Below are 13485 nucleotides of genomic sequence, written 5' to 3'. Positions count from 1 at the left end.
GGAGTGTTTTGACAAAATGCATGAGCTGTACACTTACCCCAACAAAATCTTTGCTTGGGGTAAGTGTAACCTCATTCATTTCTTTTGATCCTTTCAATTTGTCTTAAGCAAAAGTTCTTCAGAACATAAAGAATGCTTTTTATTTAACTTGTGTGTCATTTTGTCATTTAAATATTTTCCATGTGTTAAATGCACAAAATATAAAATTCTCATTTTGTGTGTCTTCTGATTCTCTCAATTTGACTTAAGCAAAAGTTCTTAGTTAACATAAAGAATGCTTTTTATTTAGTTTGTGTATCAGTTTGTCATTTAAAATATTTGCAGTATAATAAATGCCCAAAATATAAAATTCTCATTCTATACAGAATGTAATGTTCTTTTGTGCGAGATCGTGCGTATTTGCTTGGTTTTCACACAAAACCAATGCGCGGAAAGTCTAAAATTCCACATTCAGTATTCCCAACCTAACACACAACAATTTCCCTCTTCTTACCGCTTAAGTGACATATTGATTTTACTGCTTTAGGCTTTTAATATATTATTTTTAGAGACGTTCAATACAGTAATAATTATAAATTGGAAACTTACCACAGCAATTTCACCTAAATTGCACTGTTAATTATTGTTTTTAAATATTTGCAAAAATTAAGTAAACTCTACAACTCCACTAAAGTTACTGCATTCGTGATGCAAGTAACATTAAGGAAGCCGTGAAAAAATCAACAAGATTATAGACTCATCATAGACTGGGGGAAAAAAAAGACAAACGTATATCACGGCCTGCTGGAGTATAGTAAACACAGAAAACATTTTAAAGCAACAATGTTGTAGATATTTTTGTTTTGCAAATTTGCAGTCATTGAACAGGAACCAAGATGGAGATTTCATTGCAACTAATTAGAAATTCCTCTTTCAGGTATGTAATAAACGATCTTCGCACATAATAAAGTACGATACACGAGCGGTATGTTTTCTTTCAATTCTCGGAAATTAAAAAAGCTCAACTACGTTTCGCTTTTTCAAACTTTTCCTCGAACATGAAAACTTCAACATACCGCTCTTGTAACGCATATTACTATTATATCTACTTGTCCCAAGACATATTTTGATCTTTGCCGCAGAAAGGTGCTAGGTTTCACTAGCTCCAGCACTGGGGGTAGTGTAACCTATGAGCCAACATGTTTTGCATTCATAGATCTCAACTTCATAACTTAATTTTTCTTCCTTTTAACCACAGTTAGGTTAGGTATTGGTGGTCACCTGTTCAAATTTTGGACAAATTTTACTTTCAATTCAGCAAGTTATTAAATGTCAAAGTTGAACTGTTAAATTTATGGGTCCCGCTTATCCGTTTACCTTAAATAAAGTGTTAACAGTATATCGTTCTGTCCTTCCTAGTCAAAACATATGGCATTCTCCTTCCTTTTTGACTTGTACACTTCACCTCTCTCTCAAATATCTAATATTATGCACTGTGGGACAACTAGAAATTTCGACACCTGCATTTACTTGCTCGACATACCTAGTCTCTCCCAGCATCGAGTCTAATATGGTCGAGCAAGCATACCGTGCTTGTGATGGCCATGTTTACATGTGACTGGCTTATCTTATCGCCACGCTCAAGGCTACCCCAATACTAGTCTCTTAAACTGTCTTTTTTAAATGTTAGTTGGCATGATGTACAACGGAACTAACTAACTAACTAACTAACTAACTCACTCACTCACTCACTTACTTACTGGCTTTTAACGGAGGTTCATTGCCGCCCTTACATAAGCCCGCCATAGGTCCCCATCCTGTGCAAGATTAATCCAGTCTCTATCATCATATCCCACCTCCCTCAAATCCATTTTAATATTATCCTCCCATCTACGTCTCCCCAAAGGTCTTTTTCCCTCCGGCCTCCCAACTAACACACTCTATGCATTTCTGGATTCACTCATATGTGCTACATGCCCTCCCCATCTCAAACGTCTGGATTTAATGTTCCTAATTATGTCAGGTGAAGAATACAATGTGTGCAGTTCTGCGTTGTGTAACTTTCTCCATTCTCCTGTAACTTTATCCCTACTTCTTAGTTACAAAACTTTATCAATTGATTATACAGGGTGATTATAAAGTCCCTATCCATTTTTGTGAAATCGCAAATATATCTTGTTTTTGTTTTAGGTATTGACAATGTTCACTATTGACAAGCGGATAGCCGTGGTCTGTGCTCATCTGAGAGGACTACCATACAATGCAGTGAAAGCTGATTTCACACGAATATTTAAGTAACCTGGTCTCACAAATGTGACCATTCGCCAGCTTGTCAACAAATTCAATTGTACAGGGAGTGTTAAGGACGAAGAGTGTTCAGGCAGGCCATCTGTATGTGAAGACATTGTGCAATGGATTCAGGAAGCCATTGAACAAAGCAATCGTACATCAATTTGGCGTCTCAATCGTCAGCTTGATGTTCCACAATTCACTGTGTAGAAGATTTTACACTTTGCGTTGCACAAGCGTGCATATTGTGTTCAAGTTCTGCATACACTTGAGACTGAAGATTATGCTGCATGTCAAGCAATGTGCTATGATCTTGCCCATGCTGCAGAAAATTACAATTAATTTAATTGAAAACATCTTATCACTTCATACAAACATTCTTTTAGCAACGAAAGTCATTCCAGAAACATTCTACGAATATCACCTACCTTATTCTTCGAGAAGAGTATGTCCACAGTGGCCTCATTAAGGGTACTCAGACGGATGTCAAAGGAAGTGGCAGAACGTTTCTCCCCTGGTTGTGGAGCTTTGGTAATCTACAAGGAAAGATACTGATATTTTACAAATTCAATTTAGGTTTTTGTGTTACTATTACATCAAACTTATGATGAAGAATGGGTGGAGCAGAGAAAAATTCTCTCCAGCACCGGAATTTGAACCCGGGTCTTCAGCTCTATGTGCTGACACTGTATCCACTGAGCCACACCAGATTCCCATTCCGATGCCAGACTGAATCCTCTCAGCTTAAGCTCCACCACCTCTTAGGTTCCCTCTAGTGGCCAACCCTCATGCACTGTGTCACAGATGTGACAGTGGCACAATGTCCAACATTTCTGCATGGAAATATCATATGAGGGGCTTAGAACAAAAAGCAGGTAAGTGACATTATTAAAAAAAATGAGGTAAGTGCGTGTTGTGATAGCCCAAAAGGATGTTTCTTTGGGATAAAATCAGGTAAGTGATCACACTGTGCAGTGCTGCTATATGGGCATCATTTCACCAAACTAGTGTATAATATTCCATTGCATGTAGAACTTTAACTGTAATTTCCTCAAAACTAGTTTTACGTCACTTACCTGCTTTTTGTTCTAAGCCCCTCATATGTACTTTGGTACATCGTAATAATATATTACATCAAGCTGGTAAGATAAACTTATTTATAAGAAAAAATAACTTCAACAAAGAAATGCATTGCATCTAAACACTATCTGAGGATGTAAGGCAGTCCTACATATACAGTATTTATTTACCTACAACTTTATTCATTATATTTATAATAAAATTGTATTATTTTTTCAATAATTATTCTCATTTCTGCTACATACATGCACACCACATATAGACCAGGACTTCAAAATCTGCCTCTCATGCACTGCCACCTTAAAAATAATATACTTTGCGTACTTCCACTCGGTAATGAGTTTTGGAATAATATTCTGGGGAAAGTCTACAGATAGTAACAGTATATTCCTACTACACAAAAGAGTAATTGGAATAATAGTAGGTGCCAAATCTAGGGAATTGTGTAGGACCATTTTCAAAAAACTACAAATTATGCCCATAGCTTGTCAGTATATTTTTCCATTAACAAACTTCCTCGTATGTGGCTGCAAAAGGGTATCTGTCGGATACAGGAGGGGGGGGGGGGGGGAGCCATTAATCCTTCCCATTGAAGGCTTTAAGGAACCAACCTGGACAAATACCCAATGTCCCATCCCTACCTTCCCGTGGTGCAGCTGTTAGTAAGCATAATTTTACAAGCTGAACTAAAGGGAGGGGCTACTCATCAATTAGCACTGTCCAGCTTGATGAGTTAATGACTGAATTAGGTATAATTTTCCTCTATTCAATACCTAATTCCCTCTTTACCCTTTCCTATCCAGCCCTCTGACTGAACTCTTACTTTCTTCGACCCCGACGGGATTAGAGCATTCGAGGCCTAGGGGTTCATTTCACTTTCCTTCCTCCTCTTCCTACTTTTCTGTTCCTATTGCTGACCTGCTATGGCACTAAAATAGTCCTCCAGTGGCTTAAGGAGGGAAAGCTGGTGATCAACAAGATCTCCCAGCTAGGTCCAATGGACCCGTCGACCAACAGCATGTGTGGTCCTCCAGACATTCTGGGGGTTGTGTGTGGATGAAGTAGTCACCAAAACGTTAAAATATGGTGTTCACTTAAATCGGCTACAACTTGCCATTTTTCAAGAAATGGATTCGGAACACCTCAAAATCTGTGCTTCAGTGGCTGGCCATGATAATATCTTTGAAAAATATTGGAGTCCAAGAGGTCAAATGACTTTATTGTCAAATGCCTTGCATTAGAAAACAACAACAACTTCTTCGTATGTAATCGTGAAAAATTTGTAATTAATTCAACAGTTCATAGCATAAATACACGTCAAAAAAATGACTTCCACACTCCATCGGCAAGTCTATCGTGCTATCAAAAAGAAATGCGTTATATGGCAGTAAAATTTTTAATAGCCTCCCTATGGATATAAAAAAAATCAAACTCAAAACATATGATTATTTAGGGCGAAATTAAAGAAGTGCCTAATTTTTCACGTCTTCTATTCTGTAAGTGAATTCATGACATTCAACAACGCTTCATGAATATTTCTGTCCTGCAATAAGTATTAATACTAAACCTTTATGTTGTACTAGTAGACTGATATATTTCAACTAGACTGTGACTATAATTAGAACTCTGTAGTAATATTAAGATTTCTTTTACATGTTCCATATTCTAGCTGTGAAGTGATGTACGAATACCATGGAATGTAAATAAATACAATACAATAAACAGAAATAATATTATGATATGCGTGAATCACTTCGTGATTTAAGACGGCGCTTATTCCGTCGGATCCCGGCAAACTAGTCACTCATAACGAGTGCACCTCAGCACATGTGTGGACTTCGGTCCTACGTTCATAGATTTCTATGACGTAGTGCAGAGGGCGGCCACTAGAGGGAACCCAAGAGTTGGAGCTTAATCTGAGACGATTCTATCCGACGCCGAGGTTGTATCCGGTGTGGCTTAGTGGATAAAGCATCAGCACGTAGAGCTGAAAACCCGGGTTCAAATCCCGGCGCCGGAGAGAATTTTTCTCCGTTCCATTACTCTTTCATCGTATGATGACGCAGAATATCTGCATGGAAATATCATATGTACTTCGGTACATTAAAATAATATATATGATATGCGTGAATCACTTCGTGATTTAAGACGGCGCTTATTCCGTCAGATCCCGGCCAACTAGTCACTCATAACGAGTGCACCTCAGCACATGTGTGGACTTCGGTCCTACGTTCATAGACCTCTATGACGTAGTGCAGAGGGCGGCCACTAGAGGGAACCCAAGAGTTGGAGCTTAATCTGAGACGATTCTATCCGACGCCGGGGTTGTATCCAGTGTGACTTAGTGGATAAAACATCAGCACGTAGAGCTGAAAACCCGGGTTCAAATCCCGGTGCCGGAGGGAATTTTTCTCCGTTCCATTACTCTTTCATCGTATGATGATGCAGAATATCTGCATGGAAATATCATATGTACTTCGGTACATTAAAATAATATTACTAGAAGGCACTTACATTTACTTACTTACAAGTATGCAAATAAATATAACTATCTTACCTTCAAAGGTTGGCAATCATTTGGAAAGAAGAACTTGAAGAGATGATCTCTCTGCCGGTCAGCCCATGGTCCATAGCTGAAATCTGTTCCCTTTCCACACTGTAACAATTGAATTTATTTACTGAAATATGTAATAATAATGTCTTTAAATTCCCACTAACAATTTTCGTAAATGTATACAATAACCTATTTGGACTATGTTAATACAGTGCATCCAAGGTCACAGTTGAAATGCAAAGGCAGGGTTTTAAGAGAATTTCGCTTTTGAGTAAAGTAGTCTTGGTAACCTTCAGCTTGCACTAGAACCTCTATTATATTCTAATCTTTATCATATCCTTCTGGGTCTGAGACATTGTTGTTTTACTGTATCTTTAAAGTTCAATATAATTCTACACTTCAAAAAAAATCACTGACATAAGCAAAAATGCTGAAAAAATGTTGCAGGTTACAATGAGGACACAAATGCAGGTATGTTATACTATACTTCGGATTTCTACACATACATCTTATACCATAATCATGTATGAAGTATAGTATAGTATACTACACTGTCAGGACTCAGGAGGATAAGTGAGAGAGATTTATCTAATTTTTTTTCTGTGAAATTTTCATCACTGTCTTTAATCTTTTCATATATGCTATTCTGTTCATTTCAAATTACCATTTCAATAAGCAATATTTGTCTTTACATTTTCTTTATTTCACTCTACCATATGAAACTTGACATCAAAAAGAAATCGATAAATTATTAATTTATGCATTTTGAAAGTGTAAGTTGAATAAATATTCACTTACAATTATTTAAAATTCATTTTTAACTATATCATTGCCTGTTTCTGTTAATTAATGTTGCATTGCATAAATTAATTCAAGAGAACTGTATCCTCTACAAAACAGAATCATGCATCACGAACAAAAATAATTTCCTGCACACGTGTGGCAAAGTAACAAAGACGGGATATATTACTTTACATCACAGTGAATGGTAAATTACCTTGATGTCCATGCCCCAGATAGGAGGGGCTGATTCTACAATATCTCCATTTGCAAGCTGTAACATTTCCGGTTCCTCTGGCACTACACCAGCTTCATCCATGTAGTAATAAAGTTCGATATTATTTGAAGAAAGAATCACAAAACCTTCCCCCATGTAGCGAGGGGGATCGTCTACCATTCCAGTGTACTTGGGACTTGGTGCTAGTATCACTTTGAAGTTCTCCGCCTTGCACTTGGTGAAATGCATGAAGTGGTCGAGTCTGGACGCAGCAGGCTTCGTGGAGTACACAAAGTGAGCTTCTTCCACGTTGATGGACAAGGTAGTTGGTACCAGACGGTTTCCAAACACAACTCGACCCTGAAATAAAATACTTATGTAATAAGACTATCGTGGTATTAAACACTTACTTACTTACTGGCTTTTAAGGAACCCGGAGGTTCATTGCCGCCCTCACATAAGCCTGCCATCGGTCCCTATCCTCAGCAAGATTAATCCAGTCTCTATCATCATATTCCACCTCCCTCAAATCCATTTTAATATTACCTTCCCATCTACGTCTCGGCCTCCCTAAAAGTCTTTTTCCCTCTGGCCTCCCAACTAACACTCTATATGCATTTCTGGATTCGCCCATACGTGCAACATGCCCTGCCCATCTCAAACATCTGGATTTAATGTTCCTAATTATGTCAGGTGAAGAATACAATGCGTGCAGTTCTGTGTTGTGTAACTTTCTCCATTCTCCTGTAACTTCATCCCTCTTAGCCCCAAATATTTTCCGAAGCACCTAATTCTCAAACACCCTTAACCTATGTTCCTCTCTCAAAGTGAGAGTCCAAGTTTCACAACCATGAAGAACAACCGGTAATATAACTGTTTTATAAATTCTAACTTTTACATTTTTTGACAACAGACCGGATGATAAAAGCTTCTCAACCGAATAATAACAGGCATTTCCCATATTTATTCTGTGTTTAATTTCCTCCAGAGTATCATTTATATTTGTTACTGTTGCTCCCAGATATTTGAACTACTCCACCTCTTCAAAAGATAAATTTCCAATTTTTATATTTCCATTTCGTACAATATTCTCGTCACGAGACATAATCATATACTTTGTATTTTCGGGATTTACTTCCAAACCTTATCTCTTTACTTGCTTCCAGTAAAATTTCCGTGTTTTCCCTAGTCGTTTGTGGATTTTCTCCTAATATATTCACGTCATCCGCATAGACAAGCAGCTGATGTAACCCATTCAATTCCAAACCCTCTCTGTTATCCTATTAAACACTATGCTAACCATTGGGTTTGATATTTCCAGATTCAAAGCAGGCAAGGACAATGGATTTTAAGGCCCAATTCATAATGAAAACTTGGAACAGATGCATTATAGGATCCATCAATTTATTCAATACTATCTCAATGATAATGATAATTCTGTTACAGTTGCCCACCCTCCACATTGCTTGAATAATGTTACTATTGACATATTTTTTCCTAGACTAATAAACTCATTATCTTGAACCTTACTATTTATATAGTAAAACCTTGGATTTCGAGCATAATTCGTTTCGAAAACGTTTCCAAAACACCCGCATATCAAAGCGACTTTCGCCATAAAAACAATGCAAATTCAGATTAATTCGTTTCACAATCTTTTATTCACGTAAAATATAGCATAATTTAGGTAAAATTCAATACAATACTGCAACACAAATTAATTTACTGTATTTTGTTTTTGAGTGACTTTCACCTGTTTTACTGCTTAGTAAATAGTAAACTTCTTGAACATTTAAAGAAAATATCTTCACTATCACTAACGGAATCGCTTCTGACTGGAATTTTTTGCTTTGACTAAGAACCTATCCAACAACACCTGCTTTTGCCTCATTTTGAAGATTTTGCTGAAATGTGACATTACATTGTCGTTATACAGGTTTATCGCACGCACTGCTACAACCTTATCAGGGTGGTGAATCTAAACAAAATTTTGTACTGCTTCCCACTTTTTACACACCTCTTTAATCTCATAAGCCAAAAAGAGCATCTGAAAAGTACAAACTAGTATGAAAAATGTAAAATGGCTTAGTAATCTCTTTTTTGAGAATAGTGTAACAATATATGGTGGTGCTCTCTATTCAGAAAAGGATTTTTTTTAAGTAAATTTTTTTTTAAACCGTCCATAAAATCTTGTCTTACCGAAGCCACGTCCACTTTGATGACAGGAATCAAGTCACGCCAACTGTGACCTTGTGACAACGCTGCTGTCTGGGGGCGTCTTCTACTGTTAGAATTTGTAGCGCCATTCTCATTTTCACCTTCAACATTTAATAAAAGATTTATGTTTAAAAAGTGAAGTGCATCAACTCTACTGTAAAGAACAAACTACTTGAAAGAAAGAAAGAAAGAAAGAAAGAAAGGAAAAGGGAGGGAAAAAGAGAAAGGTAGGAAGAAAAAGAAAGAAGGAAAGAAAAGAGAAAGACAGAAAAAAGAGAAATAAGAAGAAAAAAAAGAGAAGGAAAAAGAAATAAAGAAATGAAGGAAAAAAGGAAGAAAGAAAAAAGTGAGAAAGAAAGAGAAAAGGGAGAAAGAAAGAAAGATAGAAAGGAAAAGGGAGGAAAAAAGAGAAAGGTAGGAAGAAAAAACGAGAAGGAAAGAAAAAAGAAAGAGAAAAAAAGAAAGAGAGATAGGAAGAAAAAAGAGAAGGAAAAAGAAAGAAAGAAATGAAGAAAAAAGGAATGAAGAAAGAAAGAAAGAAAAAAGTGAGAAAGACAGAAAAAAGAAAGAGAAAAGGGAGAAGGAAAGAAAGAAAGAAAGAAAGAAAGAAAAAAGAAAGAAAGAAAAAAGAAAGAGAGAAAGGAAGAAAGAAAAAAGAAAGAGAGTAAGAAAGAAAGGAAAAAATAAAGAAAATAGGAGAAAGAAAGAGAAAGAGAGAAAAAAGAAAGAAAGAAGGAAAGAAAAAAGGATAAGCAAAAAAGAGAGAAAGAAAGAAAGGAAAAAGAAAGGAAATAAAGGAAAGAAGGAAGAAAGAAAGAAAAGAAGGCAGAAAGAAAGAAAGAATAACTGTAACATCCATTTAAAGTAAGAAGATACTGCCTATGTCGACAATGTTAATTTCATGAAGTGTGGGTGTATGTTACTAAAAACTTTACAGATACGTAAACAAGATTTTCAGCGAATGTTTTTACATTCCTATGCTTTCATAATACTTACTACAAATTGAAAAATATTAACAGGTATTGAGATATAATTTTTTTTTTAATATTCCACAATTTATTTGTCTAAAATTTAATATCAATATATAGTTTTTAATATTTCCAAGAATGTGACAGCAAAATCTATACCTATTTTTTAATCTTTTGGGTGGTCTGGTTAATGCACACAAAAATTTTCATTTATTTTGGATGAACAGTTTTTGAAAACAATGCACCGGAATTATTTTTTCTCGGTTCTATGTTTGTTAGATTGGAATGTTTCCGATGAATTATCAAAATCAAGGTTGTCGTACTGTATCACGAATGTTTATAATAACTTTTAGGCATTAATTTGATCTTATTTTCATATTAATTTCGTGCTTTTTGCATTAGTTGTGAAAGACCTTCCTGTAATACTATTCAAATAATACTGGATTGAGAACCATTGTTAAATGATTGTGGTTGTGAATCATGCTCTGTAAGGATCTTCAAGAGTCAAGTCATTTTTTAAGAGTCGATATTATCACGCTCATAACTCTGTACCTTAACACACTCTTGCACTCGCGTGTGAATCACAAGAGTTCCTTGTGCAAAATGTTTGTAACTGTTCCTTTTGCGTGTTTCAGTATCCCCATTCTCTGTCGTACACCAGATAATTGAGGCGTTTAGTTGCAAAATCAGATACATCACTAAAACATAATTTTTCTGTATGAAGGAAAAACGTTTGTAAGGAACCAAGAATTTGCAACCAATACTATTTTTCATCATACAAATCCATGTGCTGTATCTGGCTTTGAAGCATAACAGTGCTATAGCAGTTGCAGAATCATATGAAGATATCTATATATATAATTTCAACTGGTAATGGAAATTACGGGAAAACGGCTGAACATATTTTGATAAATAACCCCTCATTTTGAAGCTTGGAACTCAAAAGTTTTTTCAGAAAAATAGTAGTTTTCAGTGAAATGTCAATTTTTCAACATAATTTTCCTATTTTCCAAAATCCATCTGATGTCAGTTTTGTGAACTAGCTAACTGCATTTCAGAATAAAACAAAACACACATTACAGTAAACAATATTACACGAAGGCCATGATATGCAAGAATGCTGACATATTTAGAGCTCAAATTAAATTGGTTATTAAAAACTTAACTTACTAAAAATAATTTACAGGTTCGCTTCTGTGGTGTGTAATTTTCTGGGTACAGCTGTGTATTGGATATTAAAAGCTACAAAACTTGAGGTGGTTTGATGACATTATTACCATTAGAAATGAAATATTATTGTGTGACTATTTTTCATTAATATTAGTGCTATATTGATGATATGAAAGTGAAACATTTTGGGGTTATATAAATAGATGTAGAGAATAACTTAAATTAGATTTTGATTTCTATAGTTTACTGAGTGGCAGCTATATAGTATATATATAGTATATGTTACTGAAAGCTATAAAACTTACGTAAGATAAAAATATTATTAAAAATCAAATATTTTTATAGTTATTAATCAAGTGGGGTTGGGTCTTTTCATATATTTAATGGTGGTGTAGATATTTATATGCGTGGTTCTCTTCAGTAATGGCTCGAGAGAGAGTATCTTTCATTATTATGGAAGCAAATAACTTTCAGAATGTCTGGTATTCTTCATTGAAAATATATCTGAAAAATGTTTATTTGAACGTCTAATGAACTTAGTTTGCAGCATTTGCTGCACAAGCCACTAGTGAAATATAAAATTAACTCATTTTCGAAAAAAAAAAAGTGATGTATCTGATTTTGCAACACGCCTCATTTAACAACTAACATTTAATCGCGATCATGTCACAGGAAATCATATATGGTAACACATGATTCATAGTAGTGGCGTATTTACTTGTATCAACTAAATGGAGACAGCTCCTTAACCTCGAAATGAAATCCATGATTATATCAACTTTTTGTAATCATGACAGCTTCACAACCATCCTAAACTTATGACGTATCTTCATGAAATAAACTGTATATGTTATGTAAAACAGTTATGTTTACAACAATACACGAAATACACAATTAAAGAGGGTGATCCCAAAATGCGCTCAGTCCATTTGGCCAATTTTCTTAATTTACACATATATGTGATTATGTTTTAGCCCTCTATCATTATATTTTAAGCATGTTTTCTTACAAAACAACGTCAATCCTTGTCTAAAAGTCTGTGCTATTGTGCATGTCTTTTGAAAACTCGCTCATTCCATAGACCAGTGGGTACAAAAACTAGTCCAGTCCTTTCATAAAAATGGACTTAACACGTTTTGGGATCACACTCTTCAATTGTACATCGAAATTAATATTGTTTCTAAAGATAATGCTTTCCTATAAACTAAACACAACAAGTGGTACACCTTTCTTACTCTCCGCACCACCAGAACCAGAACCAGAAGAGTCATCCTCCCGCGGGAACATCTGAGGTTCCAGACCAAATGCTTTCTCCAGGTTCCCGTACATCTCACAACGGTTGTACACATGTAGCTCGAAGCCGTTCAGCATTACAGAGAGACGCGTGTCCGAATGCGACAAGTCTATGGAATGAAATGTTAACAAATTCATACTGAATACAAATACAGTAGCCCATGTGATTTTAACAATTTAAAAACAAGCTGAACAGGGACATTTCCACAGAAGTGATGAGTACAGTACTTTGCAAATAAATTTGCTGTTAACAATGTAAATGAGAAAACTGTATTCTAGAAAAACTACCTGTATTTTATTACTGCATACTAGTTACAAGTGACATTTTCATTGTTCTATTCCACATAAGCATTAGTATCACGTAACAGTATTACTATGAATATCATAAATACATTTTCATGCTAGTGAAAGAAAAGTTACTTCTACTCTACAGGGTGTATACGATATAAATAGCCAAATATATATATTGGTGGTAGAGCATAAATAACTGAAGAAAAAAGTCAAAGTTTTCCTGTATCTGTCAAAGTTTTCTGAGAAAACATGTGTTTTATAAGTCTAACGTTTTTGAAAAAGAGAATAGAGACATTATTTACTTTGCCTGATAAATACGCTGAAGCAAACTCTTGTTACCCTGTCGTATGTCTATCGTGTATTGGTATGTGTTGAGTGTAAGGTCATTGTCAATGTCATTCACGTTCAGTCGAAATGTAAACAAATAATTTATTAGACTACTATCAGTGTTAAAAACGCAGTATTTTACAATAAAATTATAAGAAATAATTAAATTTCACTATACATATTGTTCGGTAGACCGATATGTACTGTCTATAGACATTTTTCTCTATTCTGCAGCTTACCACATCTTTGCAACTTTCAATAAATATCAATCTTTGCAACTTAAAAAAATATCAGTCATGGGTACATGTATGAGGAATTGT

At 35.3% G+C, this 13485-nt stretch overlaps 1 protein-coding gene across 6 annotated transcripts in view; it reads right to left on the bottom strand.

The window, feature by feature from the left end:
• Positions 1-13485, bottom strand: part of tweek (transmembrane protein KIAA1109 homolog tweek) — a 278923-nt gene that overhangs the window by 250494 nt on the left and 14944 nt on the right. For all 6 annotated transcript variants that reach the window (XM_069846680.1, XM_069846681.1, XM_069846682.1 and 3 more), the window contains exons 4-8: positions 12481-12657; positions 9099-9217; positions 6900-7259; positions 5906-6004; positions 2697-2804 (exon numbers count right to left, since the gene is read on the bottom strand). In XM_069846680.1, the coding sequence (XP_069702781.1) occupies positions 2697-2804; positions 5906-6004; positions 6900-7259; positions 9099-9217; positions 12481-12657 (863 nt within the window). The remainder of the gene's footprint in view (positions 1-2696; positions 2805-5905; positions 6005-6899; positions 7260-9098; positions 9218-12480; positions 12658-13485) is intronic.

This window comes from Periplaneta americana, chromosome 15 (genome assembly GCF_040183065.1).
Source record: "Periplaneta americana isolate PAMFEO1 chromosome 15, P.americana_PAMFEO1_priV1, whole genome shotgun sequence".
Classification (NCBI taxonomy): Eukaryota; Metazoa; Arthropoda; class Insecta; order Blattodea; family Blattidae; genus Periplaneta; species Periplaneta americana.
The sequence above is the reverse complement of the archived record's forward strand: the minus strand, read 5'-3'. Positions and strand labels throughout refer to the sequence as shown.